This window comes from Adiantum capillus-veneris, chromosome 15 (genome assembly GCF_014529385.1).
Source record: "Adiantum capillus-veneris isolate H3 chromosome 15, ASM1452938v2, whole genome shotgun sequence".
NCBI lineage: Eukaryota > Viridiplantae > Streptophyta > Polypodiopsida > Polypodiales > Pteridaceae > Adiantum > Adiantum capillus-veneris.
In genome coordinates, this window is record NC_140945.1 from 94,888,820 (window position 1) to 94,912,913 (window position 24,094).

General features: G+C 43.7%; 1 protein-coding gene across 2 annotated transcripts; it reads left to right on the plus strand.

Annotated features, from left to right (window-relative positions):
• Positions 1–24,094, plus strand: LOC147441103 (putative phosphoglucomutase, cytoplasmic 1). Of its 2 annotated transcripts, none has more exons than XM_086482831.1 (19): positions 1–158; positions 243–385; positions 1,723–1,801; positions 19,074–19,129; positions 19,209–19,322; positions 19,419–19,481; positions 20,560–20,679; positions 20,760–20,860; positions 20,936–20,995; positions 21,098–21,197; positions 21,289–21,446; positions 21,868–21,963; positions 22,050–22,113; positions 22,191–22,272; positions 22,352–22,527; positions 22,830–22,906; positions 22,999–23,131; positions 23,507–23,623; positions 23,718–24,094. In XM_086482831.1, the coding sequence occupies exons 2-19, from the start codon at positions 308–310 to the stop codon at positions 23,787–23,789; spliced, it is 1,746 nt and encodes a 581-aa protein (XP_086338957.1). In that variant the 5' UTR covers positions 1–158; positions 243–307; the 3' UTR covers positions 23,790–24,094. The 2 variants fall into 2 exon arrangements, with proteins under 2 accessions (XP_086338957.1, XP_086338956.1); XM_086482830.1 differs by having other exon boundaries at positions 4–163.

Consider the following 24,094-nt stretch of genomic DNA (forward strand, 5'->3'; position numbering starts at 1 on the left):
AGAGTATATTCTGTCAGATTCGACCATGAAATGAGCGAGAGACTACAGTCTTGCTTCTTGCTTAGCTCACAGCGTACTTTTTGCACTTTTTCATACTCCCTATACATCTGCGCCACCGCACCTTGCCTTGCTCGAGCTCGGCCGTTCTCTTTGAATCGGTGAGGTACGCTTCTTTTTGTTTGTCCTTTCTGTTAGCTTGAAGCAATTTGCATCCGATCAACTGAGCGTGAGGTTGTGCGTAGTATGAAGCGCAGTTTTCTGCAAAATCGATCTCTGAATTCTGTAGGAGTATAGCGACCTACCCATCATGGGCTTTGTGCGAGCTGTGCAGAAAACAACTCCTTTTGATGGTCAAAAACCTGGCACTTCCGGGCTGCGGAAAAAGGTTTGTATGCCCCTTTGAGGCTTTTATAATGAGTTCGCTGACCAGAGAATACATCCAAAGTTTACACATACCTTTTCAGTATGTTTTTATGCAATATATCGATTACACATGAAGCGGAAGTAATTTCTGCCTCGACAATGTCTCATCCTAGTAGGTGTTTGGACTCTCGAGTATAATGCATGTCTATGACGTGATAAGCTGCTTTGTGTATGGCTTTGCTGATATACTGCTTCAGTCAGGATGTAGAGTCCAGCCAATTATTGGGCATTGATTCTAAGGTCTTGTAATGTTCGCTTAAGTTCATCACTCCATATGGCGTATTTTGCGCTATCTTGCTGATTTAATCGAGGACTCGTTCAGGAGTGTCTAGTTTAGTGCTTATGATTAGCGTTTTGCGTGAAGTACGAATAGGGGTTCAACTAAGGAAGTCAAGAAACTTGCATAAAAAATGCTGCTAGTCAGCAAAATGATGATGTAGAGCTACAATGATATGGAATGTAGGAAGTTGATTACTTTGAAATTTGAACTGGTCAATGCAAGTGAAGAATGTGCTTAGCTACTTGAGGACTATGCATATGCAAAGGATAGTAGGATTGCATGAAGCTTTAGAGTCTAGAGATCATTTTGACAAATGTATTGTGTTGCAAGAGTGCCCATCATCAGGCTTTGCCCAGTCATATTGGCTTGATGAGTAAATGATGTTAAAGCTGGAAATGATAAAGGGTGGGATCAGCTGTTCAGATAAAGCAAACAGCTGCTAAGGTTTAGTTTATGAGCTAAATCACAAGATCTACTGCTGATTGCTTCAATCTGCACTACAAGGTAATACACATGGGCTTTGTGGTGCGGAGCACATAAGGGAACTCACTTGATAACTCACAAGTGCATCATAACATTGGGAAGGCTAGAGCATGTATTAACGGACAATATCAAATTTCTGTAAACATATTGATTTAAAAGGTTTATTTGAAAAGTTGAGTGCAGAGGCTCGTAAAGTAATTAATGTGCATCTTGCATCTCAAGCATCAAGGGCCCAACAACAAAGGTTTCTGCTGAAATTCCTGGATAAACTTTTGGGTATCTTACTGTTGTTGCATACTGTTGTTTGTTTAATTTGAGGGTCTGGATCCTTTTACATCTGCAGTCTATTGAGTGTCAACATTCGTGTGTAGTTGCTCTATATCTGTGAATGGCCACTTGTCAAGGGGCACAAGACATAGAGTAGGTGTTTTCAACATTGAGTTCACGCTCTAGTACATATTCAAGGAAGGATTTTGAAGGGCCTAACAAGAGCAGCGCAAGAAGGTTAGCTTAGCGATTGGGATTTGTGCATACAGGTCACCGTCTTCAAGCAGCTGCATTATGTGGAAAACTTTGTGCAAGCAACTTTCAATGCCTTATCTGAGAAAGTACAAGGTTTGTTGTTTTCTGAACTTATGTGTATACAAAGGTAAAGATGAAGAAAACTAGAAATTGAATGTTGAAAGCACATACAACATTGTATTCTGTGACATTTGAATGACTTTGGATTTTTTATTACCACACCGTACGACCTACTTTTCCTTAGAAATTTCTACCCTTCATTTTTGCATCATTAAATGTTTTGAAAACAAGTAAAAACCTTTTGCATCTACTTTCTTGGATTTTGTTCAGCAGTCGTATCATGTCTTAAGTGTTGCATTTTTCTGTGAATCATTACTGGTCGAATGGTTATGTTTATTTGTTCCTAAAAAGGGGTTGCTGTACCAGAAACAAGTGTGTTCATGTCAAAGATTTTGAAACTACTCAGTATTTTCTCGTAAATAACACTGGAAATGGGTCTGCCACGCTCCTCTTCCTACAAAGTAAATTACCTATCTATTTCTAGCCAAACCCCAATTGGGTTGATTCTTAGTTTGTGCACATTAGTAGAATTTATGGATCCATCATAGCAAGAACAAGATCCCTGCAGAATGAGATAGATTACTAGAGCTTGTAAGTGGGGTTCTTCACTCCATCTCTGTTTGTAACCGGATGGGCACCACGTGCCAACTGAAAGATCAATAGTCGTAGTGATCCAAACAATGGTGTTGATGATGTGTAAGTTCCATTAGTCATTTGTGCTTCAATTTGAGTTCCTTTTTGCATATTCATCAATGCCTAATCTTGCAGCTAACTGCGGGGAGATAAAATCTGGCATGGATCTTGAATCAAAGAGGATAAGGGCATCTTGATCTTTAACTTTTCCCATAGCTTTACATGGTTCATTGGATGTATCGACAGTAGGAACACCTATCAAGTCAGAAATCAATCCCACCGAAGGTTGGGGTTTCTTGTTTTCTGTTTCTTATGGAAATGGTCGTTTGTTATTCGGGTTTGTCGGACAGTCCCGAAAAATATGGTCGTGAATGCTACACTTGTGACGCTTTCCTTCTGATCGGTACTGTGCAATCTCTTCAGGAGTCAGCGGTCCGGTGGAAGTATCAGAGAATGTGTTGCTTTGCGGTTGTGAGGTATCCTGGGTAAAAGTTTGTGAGCTCGGGGTTTTTCCTCCCCAAGAAAATGATCCTTCTATTAGTTAATAAAAACTGCCGAGCGGGCTACGAACTTCTTGACAAGAGGGGACTACGTCAGTATGTGGGGAGACTCTCCAAGTGAAAAAGTGAGATATCTACAATGACGGCTAAATCAGGATATTCGAGGAGGAAACAGCCACACAGGTGGGTGGTAATGCCTCCTTGGAGCCCCATGGACCATGGTGTAGAAAGGCCCTCAATGCAAGAGTCGTAGGAATGCCTCGTGGTTCTCCCACATATGGGTGGAGCTGCCCTGAAGCCCCTCGAACTATCCTCGTGTATGGATCAGCTCTCCACCGGTGGTATGGGGTGGGCCTCAAAGATGCGGAAGCAACGGGCTTTCCAAATGAACCAAAGAGTCAGCTGCAAATGTTTAATGAGCTCCCAGCAAAGCTCTCTATCACTGCTCCACTCTTGAGGTGTAAGCTCTGTGGTGGCAAGCTGGAGTGTAGGCCGGCCCTCTAGTGTCACAATCATCTTGCTCAGCTGAAAATGAAGTGCCGAGCCCATGAGGGTGGACCAGGCCTCAACACCCCTCTCTCCGGACATCCAGTATGTGACACCTTAGTCATGCTGTGTACGGGAAGAAAGGGATCCGTGGGTGATCGGTTGAAGGAAAAGGATCCGCCGGCCAAAACCACTCCTCAGGGTCCCATTGCACTCACGAGATAGAGGGCGGCTCTCCCAAGCCCATAGCCTCCAATATTCAGTCTGAAGATCTAATGGGTCGGGATCAAGCACACAAGCCCTCCCTCTAGTGCCCACAACTCGAATCCGCTAGAAACAACACTTTGCTACCTTTGGTGCCTCAGTAGTAACTCTGTGGAGGTGACCCTCTCAATGAAGCTCGAAGACCATGCAAAGGCCTAAGTTTGAGCAAGCCCTAACTATGATGAGGACCTCAAGGCGAGTGAAGGCCCCCATCGATCTGGGAGCCGCCGGCTCGAGAGGTGTGTTATCTACTGGTATAGCGACGAGATCCTGACACATGCTCTACACCCTCCTCATGCTTCGCAGCTGGACTCTGGAGGCCTTGAATCTCCTCCAGGAGTGCTATAAACTGCAACCAATCTCCCAAGGTGTGGGCTGACCCTCTACCATGGACCCCAAGAGACATGGGCCTATTGCCGACCATGCAACCTTGTTGTGTACTAACCAATGGGTTCCATGTAAGAGGCTGCCTCAAGCGCTCCTTAGTGCATGTGGGCTGTGCTGCACAAGTCCCCCCTTAGCTACTCCCAAGACCGAAGCAAGCTCAAAGAAAATTGGTCCTCCCAATGCCCATCTCCTTCTCAGGCCCACTTTGCACATCTCTGTGAAAATCCAACTAGTGGAGGGGCTCCAAGGGCGAGTCTGTTGGAATTAGGGTTGCAGGATAACACACAGCTTGGAGAAGACGAAGGAAGCTTGAGTGTGTTCAAACACATCACTACCACATGAATATGGTAACAAATCCCCCCTCGGAGTGATGCGGTCAATGAGAGCTGGCACATAGGGAAGTGCCATGCCCTGAGGACATGATCGATTATCCACAAAGGGGAGTAAGCCCAAAGCTTTGGGGAAAGCTTCGAACTTCTCACGAGACAATGCCTCTGTAAAAAGGTCTGCAAGGTTGTCCTGTGTTGGCACATAAGCCAAGCTGATCCCTCCTGCTGAGAGCCTCTCCCTGACATAGTGGTAATGCACCTCAATGTGCTTTGTGTGAGCATGAAAAATCGGGTTCCTCGCAATTGCCAATGCGCTCTAACTATCAATGTAGATAGTGTTGGCAGTGTCCCGTCCAACACCCAGATTAGCCATAAGGCGTCTGAGCCATACACACTCAACCGTACCTGTGAAGACTGCCCTGTACTCAGGCTCACAACTAGAAGTGACCACAGTAGATTGCTTCTTGCTCAACCATGATATACATGAACTGCCAAGCATGAAACAAAAACCACTTGTGGACACTCGCGTGTCAAAACAACCAGCCCAATATGAGTCGGAAAAAGCATGTAAGTCTGGCGGCAATGATTCCCCCTTCGGATAAACAAGCGAAGATGTAAAGTGACGCTCAAGTAGCGAAAAATCCTCTTGACAACCTGCCAATGCTTAGACCCTGGGCTATGCATAAATCTGTTGACCTGTGAGACTGCAAACTGAATATCCGGCCTCGTATTGCATACATAAATGAGGCATCCAACAACTGTTTGGTAAAGAGTCACATCTGCAGGATCACCAACATCATGAAAACTTAATTTCAAACCTGTTTCCATGGGAGTGGCAATAGATTTGCAATCCTCAAGTCCAAACTTACATAGCAATGTCTCTATGTAACTTTTTTGACACAAGGCAATACCACCATCACACTGCTTAAACTGTATACCCAAGTAATGATGCAACATCCCCAAATCTTTATCTTGAAAGTAGCATTCAAATGAGCCTTAAATTCAGCAATATGTCTCATTTGGTCGAGTGATCAGCAAATCATCCACATAAAGAACCACAATGAGAAGTACATCACCCTCACGCTTTACATACAATGTGCTTTCTGTTGGACTGTTACGAAAGCCTTGTTTGACCAAATGAGTGTCAGCTTCCTCATACCAAGCACGAGGAGATTGCTTCAACCCATACAAAGCCTTGTTACATTTGCACACTTTGTCCTCTTGTCCTTTTATGACAAAACCGCGAGGCTGCGCTACATAAACTTCCTCAAATATGTCACCATTCAAGAAAGCAGTAACAATGTCGGATTGATATTCATCCCAACCAAAATGAGCTGCCAAGGCACATAGAAAACGCACAGTAGTCATACGACAAGTGGGAGCAAAAGTCTCTTCATAATCTATGCCTTTTTGTTGTGCATAACCTTTTGCTAAAACTCGAGCCTTATGGCGATCAATCTCACTATCCGGCTTGCGTTCAACTTGTAAATCCACTTTGTACCAATGGCCTTTTTGCCAGGAGGCAAATCACATAAAGTCCATGTGTCATTTTCTATAAGTGCATCATATTTTGATTGCATGGCGGCCATCGAATTTTTTGAATTCTATGCTTCATCAAAAGACAGAGGTTCCTCAACATCATGTAAACTAGATACAACCAAAGCATAACAATCTGATGCATAAGATGCATGGCGAGAACTTGAACGAGTACGACTAGACAAAGGTGCATCCAATTTATACTATCACGCAAAGTATGCACCAGTCATTTTGGCATACCTCTAGCCTGCTCATTTTCAACCCTTTCCTCATCAGTACATCATGAACATTTGCATCAGTAATAGACTGATTTGTAACATTTTTAGAAACCCCCATAGGCTGTACATTTGCCTCATTGGAATTTACATTTGAACTTCTACCACTGAAAAGAGGCAACAAAGTGTCATAAATGTCCCGTGAGCTTACATTACCGTCTCTAGTACATGACAGCAAGGGCTGAATAGAATCTTTCACAAACACAAAATCCCGCGAAACCAGAATACGCTTTGTTTGTGGATGATACAACCTGTAACCTTTGCTTTCAGCACTATAACCAACAAAAATACATTTGACAACGTTATCATCCAATTTTCTGCGCTGTGTTTAGCATATGTCAAACAACCAAAAACACGCATGTGCTCAATGGAAGGCTTTCTATCATGCCATGCTTCATATGGAGTCATAGACCGCAAAGCTTTTGTAGGACACTTGCTAAGTACATAAGTGGCACACGTGATGGCCTCAAACCAAAACGAATGCGGCAAAGCTATACATCGTGCCATTTCCGTAATAAGTGACCTGTTTTTCCTCTCAACAACACCATTTTGCTGAGGCGTATAAGGCACTGTACATTGGTGTTTTATCCTACGACTAGCCAGAAATGCATTAAATTCATGAGACATATACTCCCCCCCTTCGATCGGAACGAAGGGTGCCCATAGTACATTGCGAGACATTTTTAGCCATAGCCAGAAATTGTTTGAAGCACATAAATACTTCGGACTTTCGCTTTAAGCGGATATATCCATGCATGCTTGGAGTAATCATCAATAAAAGTCACGAAGTAAAGGTAATTGCCCAAGGACGGAGTTTGCATGGGCCCACAGACATCATTATACACAAGCTGCAACCTGCATGTGGCCCTAACTAAACCATTCTTTGGAAACTTAGAACGTTGCATCTTACCCAAAATACAGCGTTCATAGACATGTACCACCAAGTACTTGCAATCCCCTTGAGGAGTTTGGTCACATGCCTCACCTTCGACGCTCCTAAGAAATTGCCGTTTACAAAGGCAACTCAAACTGTCGAGTGAAAGTGGTAGCTTTCAGGGCATCTTCCCTTCTGTCAAAAGTATCAAACTTCACTCGAGTGTACCTAGGTCCTTCACTCGAGTGTTCCTAGGTGTGGAGACCTTCTTCATATCCTTCCTGAAATGACGGGATTTCTTGGCTATGGTTCTGGATTGATGTTCATGGATATTTTATGGATTCTAAAGGATCTTGAGCATTCCGCTCCTTGGATTCTCTATGCTCTTGTCGCCTTCTCAGAGAATCCCAAGTCTTGTCGACTTCTCTGCAAGATTTTCCTGCAGGACTTAGGGTTCCGCCTGCTTACTTCTCTCTTGGCTTGTCATGGCTTCCGCCCATATCTTCCCAGAGTCGTCCTTCTTTACATAGAAAGAGAGGAGACCATGCTCTGATACCACTGTCACAAACGAGAGCGCATAGCAATATAAAATATATTCGGATAAATAGAATTTATCACTTAATATCGAAGCCAGAGGATATATAGAGAGAGCGAGAGAGATAGAGAGTGAGAAGATCGACACAATACTGAGTACCAAAAGATGGGCTGGTCCCCCCTCCCGTAATACTTTATTACTGAGGAGAATTCTATACAAGCGCAAGTTTTTTTAATAGTAGTTGCTTTTGAACTTGGCCCCAACTTTTGTTATCAATTACTTTTGGGCTTGGAGCCTTTGCATACAGGCCTTGGGGATCAGCTCTGCAGATCAATGTATGGTTACACAGTGCAGAGTGACTCCTCGACAATTGTACTCTTTGCATCTGGAAGCAGAACTCTGGTGCTTTGTGTCTCAACTACTTTGAGATTTGAAGTGCAAGTGTTAAGTTTTTATTCTTGTGTTGCCGTGAGATTGCTGTCTTGTCAGTGCCAATCGGACCCAATCCGGTTACAACTATTTCTCTTACTACAATGTTCTCTCTCTCTAGGTCGCCTTTGGTATATGAAGGTGGCAGCAAGTGCCCTCTTGAGTCGACGCAAAGTGAATGCTATCAATTCAGTTTATCATCAGCCACTAGGTCAATTCAGCTCATCATCAGTTACTAGAATCTCTTTTAGAGATGTATTCTCTAGAGTGACTTTTCTTTCAATTGGGCCAAGTTGTAGAATGGAGAGCCAATCTACTTATTCCATCACAAGTGGTTGCCATCAAGCTATTTTTGTGACAACACCATTGAGACACAAGATTATGGATAAAGAACATGCTTCGCCCTATGCTGGTCATTGAAGTATTCTAACCATGGATTGAACCTTCGAATGATGTTTTATTTGGCTTACTCTAGGCTCTTAGAGCTGCCATCAAAAAGTATGTTTCCGAGTGCCTCATGTGCCAACAAGTGAAGTATGATCGACTCAAGACACCTTGTTCGCTACAACCTCTACCAATGCCCAATCATGGAAGAGTATAGCCACGAACCTCATCATGGACCTCCCTAAGATCTATGCCAGGAATGATACCAATTGGACCATCATCGATCAATTCAGTAAGCAGTCTGAAATCCTAGCATCTCGCAAAGTATCAGAAGCGATTTGCCCGCAGTCTCGAGAGAAACTGGTATGATGGTATTTCCTTCTCATCATCAACACTATGATAAGAGCCATCATTAAGTGCATCCCATCGGAAGACTGCACATCATTTTCCGGAGCCTAAGGGATAGGATCTGGAGAGGAGGGCTCATCATTTGGAAGAGAGCAATCATCATGAGGATCACCAAGAAGAGGCAGATCCGGGGATAAAATGGAAGACCTAGGAGCCGAAGACCTCTGGGTCACCTGAAGGAATGCACTCGCCGAAAACTACACCACGGCTAACCACGATCTCCTTCCTCTCCAGATCATAAAGTTGATATCCCTTGGAGAGAGTATTCTTCTTTGACATAGGGATTGCCCCCAAAGATTCAAAAATGGGATCTTTCTATGGGTGTGAGCTCAAATGGAGTCTGACGGCGTAGCCCTTTGCCTTCGTAGGTTTCTTCTTGAGACTCATTGCGTCCACTGGCATCTTGGGATGGCAACAGTAATAGCAAGGGGAGAGAGTGACACAGCTGAAAACTGCAGTTATAGAGACTTTGAAGTTTGACCCCCTAAAGGCCTAGCATCAGGGGTCCTGCCTCATTCCAGCCTACTGGGTGGCCGTGTACCGCCAGAAAAGGTACATCTACCTCACGTACGGTCAGGCATAGCCACAAAACAGCCCCACTCTCTAATGTGCTCTTGGGAGAGTCGAGATTCACCATTTGGCCAGGAGGTGAAACTCTTAACAGTTTCGTGGGAGGCTAGGACTTTCTAGAGATGGCTGTGGATTTATGCTTTTTAGGGGTTTAAGTATTAGTGTTAGATGTAGAAGTAGTATGGCTTGGAGAATACGATGGTTATGCAATAGATACTGAGTGTTGTTAAGGTGTATATATATATATATATATATATATATATATATATATATATATATATATATATATATATATATATATATATATATAGAGAGAGAGAGAGAGAGAGAGAGAGAGAGAGAGAGAGAGAGAGAGAGAGAGAGAAATGAAATGAAATGTTATATTAACGTCTTCAAAAGGCCAAAGTGACCTATGAGACCAGAAAGTTACAATGTGGTGGATTTGATACAAAGTCAGAGTGACAAGATGACAAAATGACAGAATGACAAAATAAAATACTATGGAATCCTAAACTGCTAGGTGTGGACTAAGCAGCTAAACAACTAGCTCGGATAGCTAGATCACATGAGAGCCAGCATCAATCGTTGGCGGATCTCATCAATCTCCTCCATGGTGTCTGACCGGGCGTCGTGCATGTTGAGCCAAAGTGACCTGAATTCTCTGATGCAGCCTCCGTCGATGCTGTGTAGTTCTCCGCAGTCGTGGGCGTCTGGATCTCCCAAGCTCAGTCGCTCGGTCGATCAGTATGCCTCTGGTGTAAAGCGACAAGCTCTGCTGTGGTAGTAACTCCTCCGGGTGTCCAGTGGCAGCTCTAAAGAAGTCTGTGATCTGTCTCTGAGACTGGCTAGCCTCTCCTCTCATCAGGCTCTGCAACAAACTTGGACACTCCAAGTCAAGAATCAACCGCGACAGCACCAAATAACCACTTCAAAACAATTCACAGATCACAATAGATTTGCACTGGCCCAGCGGAGTTCCGTGCCTAGGGATATTGGCCCCAAAGACTGGCGCCCCTTTCGGTATTTCTTTTTGTATTAATCAATCATCAAAGTAAAAGAGAGTGGCTCGGGGTTCACTCTCAGACTCTGCGTCTAGATGCCCTGAGAAGTGAGGCCCTCACCACTAATTTAAAGGTTACAAGGGATGCCCAAAAGCAGAGCCCCAAAAGCTTCAAATCAAAAGCAATTGCTCTCTCTCTCTCTCTCTCTCTCTCTCTCTCTCTCTCATAGAGAGTCAAAACTTGAAAGCAAAAGCATTCTCTCTCTCTCTCTCTCTCTCTCTCTCTCTCTCTCTCTCTCTCTCTCTCTCTCTTTCTCATTAAGTAGAGAAAAAGCGAAATTTGCATCGCTCATCATTTCAAAAAATTAATAAAAATAAATAAAAAAAAATAAAAGCCTCCGCGATTTTCGGAAATTAGGGTTTTTGGCAGAAATTAGGGTTTGCAGGAATTTCAGGGTTTTTGGCAGAAATTAGGGTTTCTGCTGTCCGCCACGTCATCACTTTGTGACATACCCCCCTCTTGAAAGCCTTGTAATCGACCGCGATTACGCCTGCAAAACCGACAAAAGCCATAAACCGTCTTAGCAGACACTGACTGTTAGTACCTACGTACTAGGAACACACATCTAGCACATGTACGAAATCGACAGTCACATCACACGACATCACAGGACATCACCAGACATCACCGGACATCACATGACATTCAACATTCATTCGGATCTTAGACCATGATTTATCGGCAATGTAGTTAGCAATCACATCTAGGTCCAATCGAGACCTCATCGATGTCCGATTGACTAACCCCTATTGCAACCATGTCTATTCGAGATCAATCAGACCAAAATGGTGCAGTCATTTCGTCTATCAGTTCCTGCACTCACAAGAAGTCAAGAACATATCAGTATCATAATCAGGAATTCCATTTCATAAAGTCATCCAGCAGAATACTGTCAGCTCTCAGTATCCCTGAAGCTCAAAGAGACATCAGTGACTTTAGTATCAAAATCGAGGCATCTGTTGACAAAGGAGCGGAGTAACACCCCTCTTGTGCATCCCACTGCACCAGCTCTTCGGCCAAGCTGAGTTTCTGGGTTCCGTTTGGAGTAGACTATGCTAAACCAAAACATCGAGGTAAAGTTTCACAATCCGAGGAGTATCTGCTAGGTCCTCCTCCTCCATCCACTTCGCATCAAATGCAGGAAAGTTCTTGAACTAAACCAAGAACCGCCTTCGGACTTTACCTTTCTTTGTATCATTATATGCCAAAATCTGTTCAGGAACAAGGATCTCCTTGTTTTCTTCCACTGCGGGTTGCTCATCAGGCTCCCCATCATCAGGCACATCACCCTTAACAGGGTTCAAGAGACTCACATGCAATGCATTGTGAATCCTCCAAGTATCTGGCAGTTTCAATCGGAAGGAGACATCATTTATCTTTTCAGTAATCTGGAAAGGTCCGTAGTATCACATACTAAGCTTTGGAAAAAGCCTCTCCTTTCTCTTTTTCTTTCTTAGGCGTGCCTTCTCAAAAGTAAGAGCACCCAATCATCCTCCTTCAGTTTCAAGTCACGACGATGGCGATCCGCTGCCTTTTCCTGTCGTTCTTGAGACTTCTGCAAAGTCTCGCGAACCTTGGGAAAAGCCGTATCCAAATCTCGCAAATATTCATCCGCTTCCAATATCTAATCTTTCGTGCTCAGGAAGGATGGAACCTTCGCAGCACTTTCAACAATCTCACATGGCGTCTTCCCGTCAAAGAGTGTATCGTGTTACTGTAGGCAAATTCCACCAAAGTTAGGTTCTTTTCCCATTGAGTCTTCTGATCCGAGATATAAGACTTCAATAAATCTAAAATCACTGAATTGGCAATATCAAATTGCCCGTCAGTGTGCAAGTGGAACGATGACGAGAACTGCAACTGCGTGCCAATGTTCTCCCAAATTGCCTTCCAAAACAAACTCATAAATTTGGGGTCTTTGTCGAAGACAATTGTCTCAGAGGTGCCATGTAATCGGATAATCATCGTGATCATTCTGTGTTCTTGGGAGATCAAAAATGAAATCCATTGCAATACTTTCCCAAGGGTGGGTGGGTATGGGTAAAGGCTGTAACAATCCCCGTGCCTTATGCGTGTCAAACTTGACGTTCTGGCATACCAAGCAACTGCGCACAAACTCTTCCACATCCTTTTTGAGTCTCGGCCCAAAGAAGTATCTCTCTACCCCCTTCACGGTGGTAGCAATGCCACGGTGACCCGTAAAAGGTGGACAGTGGCATTCAGTCATAACCTTATCCCTCAACGGTTGTGTAACGCACAACATAGTCTTTTTCATCAAGTAGCCTTCCCGAAGGGAGTATCCAGCTACTGTCTCCCCATCCCGTATCCGTGTGAAAATATCTGCAAAATCTGTATCTGTGGCATACTGATCGACCATATCCTCGAAGCTCCTATGATGTATCGCGGAAACAGTCAGAACCAACGGTTTCCGAGACAAAGCATCTGCCACCACATTCTTCTGTCCCTGCACATGGACAATCTGGAAGTGAAACTGTGACAAGATGTTCGCCCACCGCATCTGCTTTTCCAAAAGCTGCTTCTGTGACAAGAAGTAGCGCCAACTCTGATGGTCTGTAAAGACAGTGAAATCCGCTCCGAGTAGGTAATGCCGCCACTGAGTAAGAGCATGGATAACCACCAAAAGCTCTTTCTCATAAATCTGTGCTGTCATCTCCGGCCTAGAGAACAAACGGCTCTCGTAAGCTATGACATGGCCTTCTTGCATCAAGACCGCACCCAGACTACAACCACAAGCATCACAATATACTTCAAATGACTTCTGCAAGTCCGGCAAAGTCAAAATAGGTCCCGTAGTCAATTTCTCTTTCAGTGTTTGAAAGGCAGTCACCTCTGTGGGTCCCCACGAGAAAGGTACTCCTTTCTGTGTCAAGGTATGCAAAGGGGAAGCAACCTCTGCAAACTTTCGTATGAACCGCCTGTAGTACGAACACAGTCCCAAGAAGCTTCTAACTTCATGGACATTCCTCAAATTGGGCCAATCACGGATAGTCTCTATCTTGGCCGGGTCCATTTGCACTCCTGCTGCTGACACAATGTGTCCCAAAAAGTGTATCTCTGGTAGAAAAAATTCACTTTTCTTTGCATTAATCACTAACGTGTGATCTCGTAATGCCTGAAAGACTTGAAGCAGATGATCTCTGTGTTCTGCCTCATTCTTGGAGAAAACAATGATGTCGTCAAAGAAAGTGTCAACAAATAGCCTGTTCTCGAAAAATCTTGTCCATCTTCCGGTTAAATGTTGCAGGAGCATTGGTTAAGCCAAAAGGCATCACCAAAAACTCAAATAACCCAAAAGTCGTCCGAATAGTTGTCTTGTAGACATCTCCTGGCGATATCCACTCTTCAAGTCAATCCTGCTAAAGCACGAGGATCCCTGTAACCTGTCGAATATATCATCGATCCTAGGAATCGGAAATCTGTTCTTGATGGTGATTTCGTCGAGAGTGCTATAATCGATGCACATTCTCCAAGATCCGTCTTTCTTCAAAACCAACAACACTGGAGAGCAATACGGTGAAGTACTAGGTTGGACAAGACCCTTTTCCAAGAGGTCTTTCATTGGGTTCATAATCTTTTCATTCTGTACTCGGCTCACACGGTAAGGTGGCCGATTCGGTGGCGTGCTTCCAGGTATCAGATCAATGGTTTGATCTTCAGGCCCTCTGAAAAGCAATCGGCATGAGTGTGGAGAAAAATCTTGGCGTTCTTTTGATCAGGTCAAAACATATTCAACCTTTATCCATCGTTCAGTTCTCTTCCAAAAGAATGAGTAAGAAACTGAAGTTCATCAAGTACAATCTCTAAGCCCTTCATTTATCAAAGTCGCTTTCTTGGCCCTGTAGTCAACCACGGCGTAGTTCTTGTGGTACCAAGGGATCCTGAGTAGAACGTCACTCGCGTGCCCTGAACACCCCTGTCATTGCAAACAAAGTTTGCCAATGCTCGGTGTAATGGCAATATCCCATCCGGGTGCCACGAACTACCTCCGCCTGTGGCGTCAGTCTGTCGGGCGTGATTCCAGATCGAGCCTTGGCTCCAAAAGAGCTTCCTGATCCTTCACTTTGTCCCAAAAGCGGCAAAGTTTGTACTTTCATTCATTAGATTCGGTGCAAGTCCCACGCCATGTGGTACCAGTTCTACTTTTCTATCTGCCTTTTTTGCCACATTCCTCAGCTGCTCTCGAACTCTCAGGCCTGTCGTCGTTCTTATCATTCTGTTCTTTCTTTGCCTTTTTAGAGCACTTCGCGGAGATATGTCCATGTTCCCCGCATCCAAAGCACTTCCTCTCTCTGATGAAGCGAGCTCTCTTCTCAGGAGTAAGCTTGGGTTGTGCATCTTTTTTTCTCTGGGTTGCTCTTTTTCTTTCTACTTTCATTCCCAGAAGTGTGTTCGGCTCGTTGTGTCATGGCCTCATCTATGGGGTAGGTCAGACTTCCAGAGTGAATGGCAAAGCCCCGCTTCGCATGACTCATCAACTCCTGAATAGAAGTTGACTCATGTTCCAAGCAGTGATCTCGGATCTCTGTAGGTAGACCCAAGGTAAACCGCTCAATCTGTTCTCTGAACGAGATCTTCTTGAATGAAGAGGCGGGTAGAAAAGAGCTCCAGAATCTTTCACAATAAGAATTCAGTGTATCGCTCTTGGTCATCCTGAGATGGTTCCAAGCAGCTCGTATATCTCGCTCAAACTCTTGAGTCAACCAAGAAGAAATAAAAAGCCTCTTGAATTTCAGCCATGTAACTGGCACAGTCTTGCTTAATAGAAGCGTGGACCACCAAGTACGAGCATTCCCCTTAAAGTCAGAGGTAGCTCTTCAAATCTTGGAGTGCTCTGAATAGCGTCCTCCCGTGAAAGCGATGTCAAACTACTGTATAAAAGACAAAGCCTTCGAAGCATCTGAGTATCCTGAAAAAGTATCAAACTTGATCGAGTGGCCACCTTCCTTAAACTCTCGGACTTTCTTGCTTTTATCTTCGAGAAAGTCATACTGGTTGGCTTTGTAAAAATTCTTCTTGTTCCCATAAAAGTTTCCCTCATCGGAATCTGAGCTGTCTGTAGACGAGTCCTCAGTAGAACTGTCAGTCTCTGGGCGAGATGTAGCCTTCTTTGCCCTTTCCGAAGCTTTGTTTCTTGCTTCGCTTTTTGTTTTTCCCGTCTTCTTCGCTCTAATCCGAGGAGCTAGAAGAACTGTCAAAAGAAGAAGAAGAAGAACTGGGTACTCCTTCAAATCGAACACGCTTCTTCCGTTTCTTTGCCTTGTCAAATGTCAACCGACGACCCAAATATCCCGGGAAGTCAGTGCCTTTCTTCTGCTTTTTGCTGTGCTGTTTGCCTTTCTTTTGCACGTCGAAAAGTTGAGCAATCCGTGCATCAACCACGGTCTCTAGTTCCTTCTCCTTATATTTCTTGGAGGCAGAAGGTTTCTTGAGAGCGGGTTTCGGGAGTGGTGTTGTGGTTCTTTGCCACTCCATCTGTACCTCTTCCAAAGAGGTCTGGTTCATATATTTTGCCATCTTCGGGTCCTTGGCAAAATTGAGCATCATCTTTGTTGCATCGCCGATCAACTGGCGACGCTCCATCTCTCGCCGCTCCGCCTAAGTAGGCCAAGGCGGGCCGTACTCTCTGCCGGAATCTTCGTTGTGATCCCTGCCCGCATCTCTAGATGCAGAGGGAGTCGACTGATCATTGCCTGAAGCCATAGGTGCCGCGGAAAAAAAAAATCAGGGATCGGATTTCTCGTAGAAGAGAAATCGGCCGTGCTCTGATACCACTGTAACAAACTTGGACACTCCAAGTCAAGAATCAACCGCGACAGCACCAAATAACCACTTCAAAACAATTCACAGATCACAATAGATTTGCACTGGCCCGTCGGAGTTCCGTGCCTAGAGATATTGGCCCCAAAGACTGGCGCCCCTTTCGGTATTTCTTTTTGTATTAATCAATCATCAAAGTACAAGAGAGTGGCTCGGGGTTCACTCTCAGACTCTGCATCCAGATGCCCTGAGAAGTGAGGCCCTCACCACTAATTTAAAGGTTACAAGGGATGCCCAAAAGCAGAGCCCCAAAAGCTTCAAATCAAAAGCAATTGCTCTCTCTCTCTCTCTCTCATAGAGAGTCAAAACTTGAAAGCAAAAGCATTCTCTCTCTCTCTCTCTCTTTCTCATTAAGTAGAGAAAAAGCGAAATTTGCATCGCTCATCATTTTCAAATTTTTTTTTTAAAAAAAAGCCTCTGTGATTTTCGGAAATTAGGGTTTCTGGCAGAAATTAGGGTTTCTGCTGTCCGCCACATCATCACTTTGTGACAGGCTCTCTCTGTGTCTGCGCAGGCCGAGCAAGAACAAACCCAGGCATCTCTGATCCTCGTACCGCATGACTCTAGAGAATGGTCCAAAGCCCTCTCTGAACAAGCAATGGAAGCGACCTCGTATCTCGTAGTAGAGAGAGAGAGAGAGAGAAATAAAATGATATATTAACGTCCACAAAAGGCCAAAATGACCTATGAGACCAAACTGATTACAATTGTGAGTCTAGTACCAAGTCTGGGTACAAACAAAGAAAACTACAAACTAGAAACTGAGATAGGAGTGCTATCGACTCCTATGGGTGGCTGGTAAGCTAAGCAATGGTATAATGCCACAAAGGTACAAAATGGGGATAAGTGTCACCATGATACAATATAGCAGTAGCATCAAGTCTATCCTGATCGACACTCTGGGTGTCGTGCTAGATCCTCTGCCGCAATCTCCGTCGGTGCTGCGTGGCTCCCCTCAGTCGTGGTCGTCTCGATCTCCCCAACTCTATAGCTCGGTCAATGAGAGTACCATTGGTGTGTGTATGGGTGGGAACCGAGCTCTGCGGTGATGGTGGTGGCCCCTCTGCCTCTGTGGTACTCGGACTGAAGAAATCTGAGATGCGTCTTTGGGACTGTCTCTGTCTATGCCCTCTCAATAGAGAGTCTCTATGTCTCTGTATCTCAAGTAGAAATAATCCGAGACATCTCTGATCCTGATATCATGACTCTATCTAACGAGTCAAAACCATCTCTGAAGAAGTAGTGAAAGCGTCCCCGTATCTCATAGTAGACCTCGTATCTCGTAGTGAAGCTCTGTCTCTGGCTCTGCATGGCATAACTGACATATCCTATTGTCTGCTGGTATGCCTCTAAATGTACCTGTTTCAATCCCAAGCTGGTGTGAAGATGTACGTATCTGGCCTATGGCACATCGTAACCCATGAGATAGATGTGTGTCCATGTAGTTGGGCTGTGTGACAAATCCGTCTGTCGTGAGTTGGAGAAGATGCTCTCTATAGAAAGCCCTCTTCGTACCCAACTCCTGTGATGGCTCTATCCATGTCCTCCTGGTATCAAGCTGGATAAGATCCTGCCGAATGAGTCTAGTAATCTCCATCCGTGTAAGAGCCAAAGATGGTGCATCAAGAGAATACTGGAAAGGGGGCAGCCTGTCCATGCTGAAACCATGCCTCTGAAACCATGAGCTCATCTGTGCATACCAACATGATGTATCTCCCTGTAATGCCAGCTGTCTGGACGACTCAAGAGCAAGCCTAGCATATCTGTCCCTGGTGGTGTCCCATAAGCTGTGTACAAATGATACTGATCTGGTAATTGCCTCAATCTCCATAGGTGGGGCAGCCAGCTCCACTCGTATGATTTCACATGGAACTGAGGCCTTGGCTCTAATCAGCCTAGAAATCATAGATACCAAGGCCCTCTCCATATTACTCCATCCAGCACTGTCAACAGATGGCCCTTAAACCTGAAGCCCGTAGGGCATAACTGAAGCAACCAAAGTGTCGAAGAGCCAGAGCTTTGTTCGAGGTTCCTGGAACTGAACCTGTGAACAAATCCTCTCTAAACCGCCTAGGGCTGCATAGGCACGAGTCAATCTAGTGTCTGCCGCCACTCTCAGTGTGAACCTCGGTCCACTAAAGACCACTAGAGAGAGAGAGAGAGAGAGAGAGAGAGAGAGAGAGAGAGTAGCTGGAAATGAGTGGCTTTCCTTGGTTGTCTTGAGCACCTTGTTTTGCCAGTTTTGTTTGTGTACAATCGAGACCAATCGCCCAACCTGTAGGGACTGTATTGTCTTTCACATTGTCCTCTGTGCTTCCACCAGACTCCAATGCATCTGCTGAGTTTGTCGTGTGAAGAGGCTACAACAGGGAGAGATGAAGAGGGATCTTCAAATCAGCCTAAAACGGCACAAGATCCAAAGGTAGAGAGGTACAATTTCCCCCTCGTGACTTGCTGCTATTATGGCACCTATGTTCGCTAATTGGACCCTTCTATTCTCATGTATTCTACTTGGACCATCTTGCATCATGCTTACAAAGGTCAAATTTCAATTCACACTTTCAAATGTCAACTTTTAACACGGGATTTTCTTTCCTGCTTTGAGCTAGTGTTAGGCAACAGGAAAGTGGTGATACAAAGTTGTTTGTCTAGCAAATTGAAACTTACCGTTACATGTGCCAAGAGAGTGTTGTTTCTGCCTCAAATGAAATATCATAGACTTGTCGAAGCATACGGTCTTGTCAAACTTTTTCATTCAACAACTATGTGAAGTTAAATAGTTCTTTATGCTAGCAGGGTCGATTATTGTTGTATCTGGTGATGGAAGATACTTCTCAAAGGATACAATTCAGGTGCCTTTTCAGTTTGGTGTCCAAGTAACTTCTGGTAAAAGCTATTTACTCAAATCAGAAGTTCTGTGCTTTATTCTAGATCATTATCAAAATGGCTGCAGCAAATGGAGTGAAACAAATTTGGGTGGGACAAAATGGACTACTCTCAACTCCAGCTGTGTCAGCAGTAATTAGAAATCGTGTTGGTCCTCATGTAAGACCATCTCATACATATACCCCCCACAGTGTCATTTCTCGGCTCATTTATATTATCTTGTAGTTTTGAACCGAGTTTTTGGTGTCTCATCAGGGGGAAAAGGCCACTGGTGCTTTCATACTCACAGCAAGCCATAACCCAGGCGGTCCTCATGAGGTGATGAAGATCCAAGATACAACAAATTTTGCTGTTTTTTTGTGTAACGGCGATTATGCTACTTTAGGCTTGCAATTTGTATGTTACTGAGGTGACGTTTACCTTAAGATCATATTTTTCTCCTAAAAGGCCTTAGTTAACCTCATTTATATTTTCAAGAAAACATAACATTATTTCATCATGGAGTGCTTGCTTGACTGGAAAGAGAGTAGGTGCGGTAGATGGGAGCCACTGTGGATGAACAAACTCCCTTCTACCAGAATACGTGGAAAGTATTTTTCAGTGATTTTCTCTGCTCTCAAAGAGTGTGACTCAATGGTCCCACTTTTCTGTCCAAGCTTTGGTTGTCATACACCAAAGCATGACCCAGATGTCCTTAGTGATTGACTTTTATGGGGGCTACTAGTGCATATTGGCCCACCAAATGTACCAACTACTGGTACTGCCAACAAGTTCACCCGCCCCTATCCCTGTTTCACTTTGCCCCCACCCCGCCTCACAGCTCCTCCCTGTGGGCTGATTTCAGCCTCCTGGTAGTCTTCATCGCTGTTTCCCAAATATGTGTATGTATTGAATGATTCACAAGGTGGGTAGAGATATCATAGCAATTGGTCTTTTCCATGCATCATGTGATGCTCATGGTTATTCACTTCCTGATTGAATGAAAAATGACGTGAAATTTAGGCTTCAGGATTTCGAAGAAATTTGTACTTTGTTGCTTGCTATCTGCTACAAAGATTTTAAAATAACTTATTGTCTTAAAGCTTTATGTGAAAAAAAAATTTGCTTGATTTGTTGTAACTATCATAAATTTGTCTTTAATTAGTGACCATTATGGAAAGTGTACTGTACTTTGATAGTTTGACGGCTATTAGGTATCTTTGCTCATCAGTTATATCTATATTGAATTGTGATTTGGTCCCACACTGTTGCATAATAAGAACGTCTTTTAATCATGTAATTATGTTGGCTATTCTTTTCTTTTGTATCTTACATCTACCAACTCTTTGCTTTTTAAGTAGAATGGTATATTGAGGAAAGGTTCAATTCTGATGTACTCATATGTAGTTTCCTGCAGGATTTTGGAATCAAATATAATACTGAAAATGGGGGCCCTGCTCTGGAATCCCTTACAGATAAAATCTATTCAATAACAAAGACAATTAAGGAGTACTACATAGCAGAGGAAATCCCAGATGTAAATATGCTTCTTTACTATTGAATTCAGGCCTTCATTCTGTAGTTATAGACTCAAGGGGATTGCCACTTATGATCCAGGTGGACATCAGCAAGTGTGGAACATCTTCTTTTACTGGCCCAAGTGGTCCTTTTAGCGTTGTGGTGTTTGATGCAACTGAAGACTACGTGAAGTTGATGAAGTCGGTTTCTTGCCAAGTCTTTAAAATGTTTACGTGGGGCATTCGTCAAAAATTAAGAATTTCACTGTTTTGTAGGCATATTTTTGACTTTGTAGCCATAAAGAATCTGCTCTTGAGACCAGAATTCACATTCTGGTAAGATGCGTATGTGTGCACATTTTGAATGATGGAGAGAAAATATGTGCATCGTGCACAAGGATATCAGATTCAAGGTAACCTCCCTTGGTTTTTATACAGTTTTGATGCTCTCCATGGAGTGGCTGGTATTTATGCACAAAAGATTTTTGTGGAGGAGCTGTCCGCAAACCCAGGCTTTTTGCTCAATTGTGTTCCCAAGGTGGCTGATCTCTCCTTGTTTGCTTCTCTTCTTTATTACTTTGCTGTTTTATTTTCTAGAGCACACATTTATAGCTGGCTTAAGGATTCAGGAAGACTTTGGTGGAGGCCACCCAGATCCCAATTTGACTTATGCAAAAGAATTGGTTCAGCGTATGGGCCTGGGGAAGACAGCACCAGCAGCAGAACCTCCTGAATTTGGTGCGGCAGCAGATGGTGATGCTGATAGGAATATGGTTCTAGGAAAGAGGTAGTTCCAACACACCACCATTAATTATGAATGCAAGTTTGGTTCACTAGGTCTTTGAAGGGTTTTTTGGTCTATGATGGTTCCTTATTCAAAAGAAATGAAGGCAATATTGCAATACATCTATTTATAATGACCAACATCGTATTGGTTGAGAATAGGACTTACTTTTTCCTTTTACTTGTAATAAGAAAAATTGAGTGCTTATTTGGCTACTTCCTGTAGTAGGCTGAGATGTTCTGCAATCTTGAGGCTTGCACATGAGGACATGCAATTAGCCAAAGTCATAAGGACTTGTAGGGTTTGATCCTATCTGCACCACCTACAATGCGAACGCACACATGGAAGCATGAACGTGCCCATAATCTTGCGGCATCACTTTGTGATGTTGGCTAATGGATTTTCTTTTGAATTTTATATTCAGGTTCTTCGTGACACCATCTGATTCTGTGGCCATTATTGCCGCAAATGCAGTGGGCGCGATTCCATACTTTAAGGCCGGTCTGAAGGGTGTTGCAAGGTGAGGCTACTTTTTTGTAGGTCTATCGAGTTGTTTGGCACTTGATATAAGAAATCTTTGTGCTGCCATGTTTGTGTGGCCATCAGGAGTATGCCTACATCAGCGGCATTGGATGTGGTTGCTAAAGCTCTAAATTTGAAATTTTTTGAGGTAAAAGTGTTACAATGGTTCTCAAACATGTGGAATTCATAACTTCTGTAACATCTTTGTTTGGGTGGTGTGGACAGGTTCCGACAGGTTGGAAGTTTTTTGGGAACCTGATGGACGCGGGGATGTGCTCGGTTTGTGGAGAAGAGAGCTTTGGAACAGGTATGAATATTCTATGCTGGCATTTGTTGCAGGAGCATTTCTGTTTCAGTTATGTCAGCTTTGCAGTTGCCCCTTTCAGGATCTGATCATATAAGGGAGAAAGATGGAATCTGGGCAGTACTAGCATGGCTCTCAATTCTTGCCCACAAGAACAGAGGAGTTCCTGCTGGTGGCAAGCTGATGACAGTGGAAGACATTGTACGCCAACATTGGGCAACTTATGGACGCCATTTCTATACTAGATATGACTATGAGGTGAGTTTATTACCAAAACTGACCTAAAATGCTCTGCCAAATGTAGTCGGTCTTCATGGCAATGCAAATGGATAAGCGCATGCTCAAGTTTTATATATTGAGCTTGGGAAGAACTGATTGATGTCTAGTGTGTGTCCCGGATTTCCTAAAGGGTCCTCGGCCCACTCTAGACAAAAAAAAAGGGATCAAAATCCACTGTTTAGTGTGTGTAGGAAAACCCTTCCGTGCGGCACACGATGCTCATGTGATGAAATTGCCCAAATGGCAAGATTACACACACTAATGATTGTTTGGTTTGATAGAATGTGGACGCTGGTGCAGCCAAAGACCTTATGGCTCATTTAGTGGGTTTGCAGTCATCCATTCCGGATATAAACAAGTGGGTGGACACCGCCTCTTTTCTTGAGTCTCTTGTCCTTTTCTCTTCTTTGGATTCGGAACAAGTTAACCTAGTGTCATTGGTTGCAATAGGATGATAAAGGAGATAAATCTGAATGTTGCTTGCGTGGCCAAAGGAGACGAGTTCGAGTACAAAGATCCTGTTGATGGATCTGTGTCAAAGCATCAGGGTATACGATTCTTGTTTGAAGATGGCTCTCGATTGGTAAGCATCACATGCCTTCAGGAAATAAACATATAGATTTTTCGATTTTCTTATTTATAGGAGACCTCTAGGAACAAACCAAATATTAAAGGGTAGGTGTGTAGTAGAATGAAAGATCATTGTTGCACCGTTTTGTACAGCACGATCACATCTCTCCTCTTGAAAAAAAGGAAGGTATGTTAGTGTCTTCTAAAGGTCAAAATGGCCCATGAGACCAGAACAATGTACAATTGATGATGATCTCTCTCAACATACATCTCTCACCAAAACTTTCCCATAGTGGATTTGCATGAGGACTAAACAAATGTGAAGCAATTACATGTTTTGTGCAGACTTTACCTTATGCAATTTTTATTGTGTGGTGCATGATTTAAGGTATTCCGGCTTTCCGGCACTGGATCCGAGGGAGCAACTATTCGGCTCTATATTGAACAGTATCAATCAGACCCTTCAAAGATTGGAATTGAGTCTCGAGTTGCCCTTGCTCCACTAGTAAGGCCAAGCATAGCTTTCTCAATTTTGAAGGCGGGCCTACGTCTTCAATTTTTTTTGTGGAAACTAACGTAGAGCTCTTGTGACCACTCAGGTGGAGATTGCGTTGAAGCTCTCAAAGATGGAAGCATTTACGGGAAGGTCGAGTCCAACTGTCATCACTTGAGCCCTGTTGGAGGCCTGTGAAGATGCTAGCTTCCAAATTCCATGTTTATCATTCACACACGTTGGATGATAATGTTTTCATGTAGGTTTTTTTGGAGGGAATGAACAGTTCCTTTATTGAGAGTCTTTCTCTTTGGAGAGGTCTTTGTACGGGCATTTGCTCACGTATGTTTTTCACTATGAGCATGATAATACCACAAGGACTTTTGTAGTGCCCTTGTGTCCATTGTAAATTTTGGATGTTCAGTCTTGTTTTGACCTTCAGTTGTAAAGCTTTGAGAAAGCTAATTTCTTCTTTTATTTTCC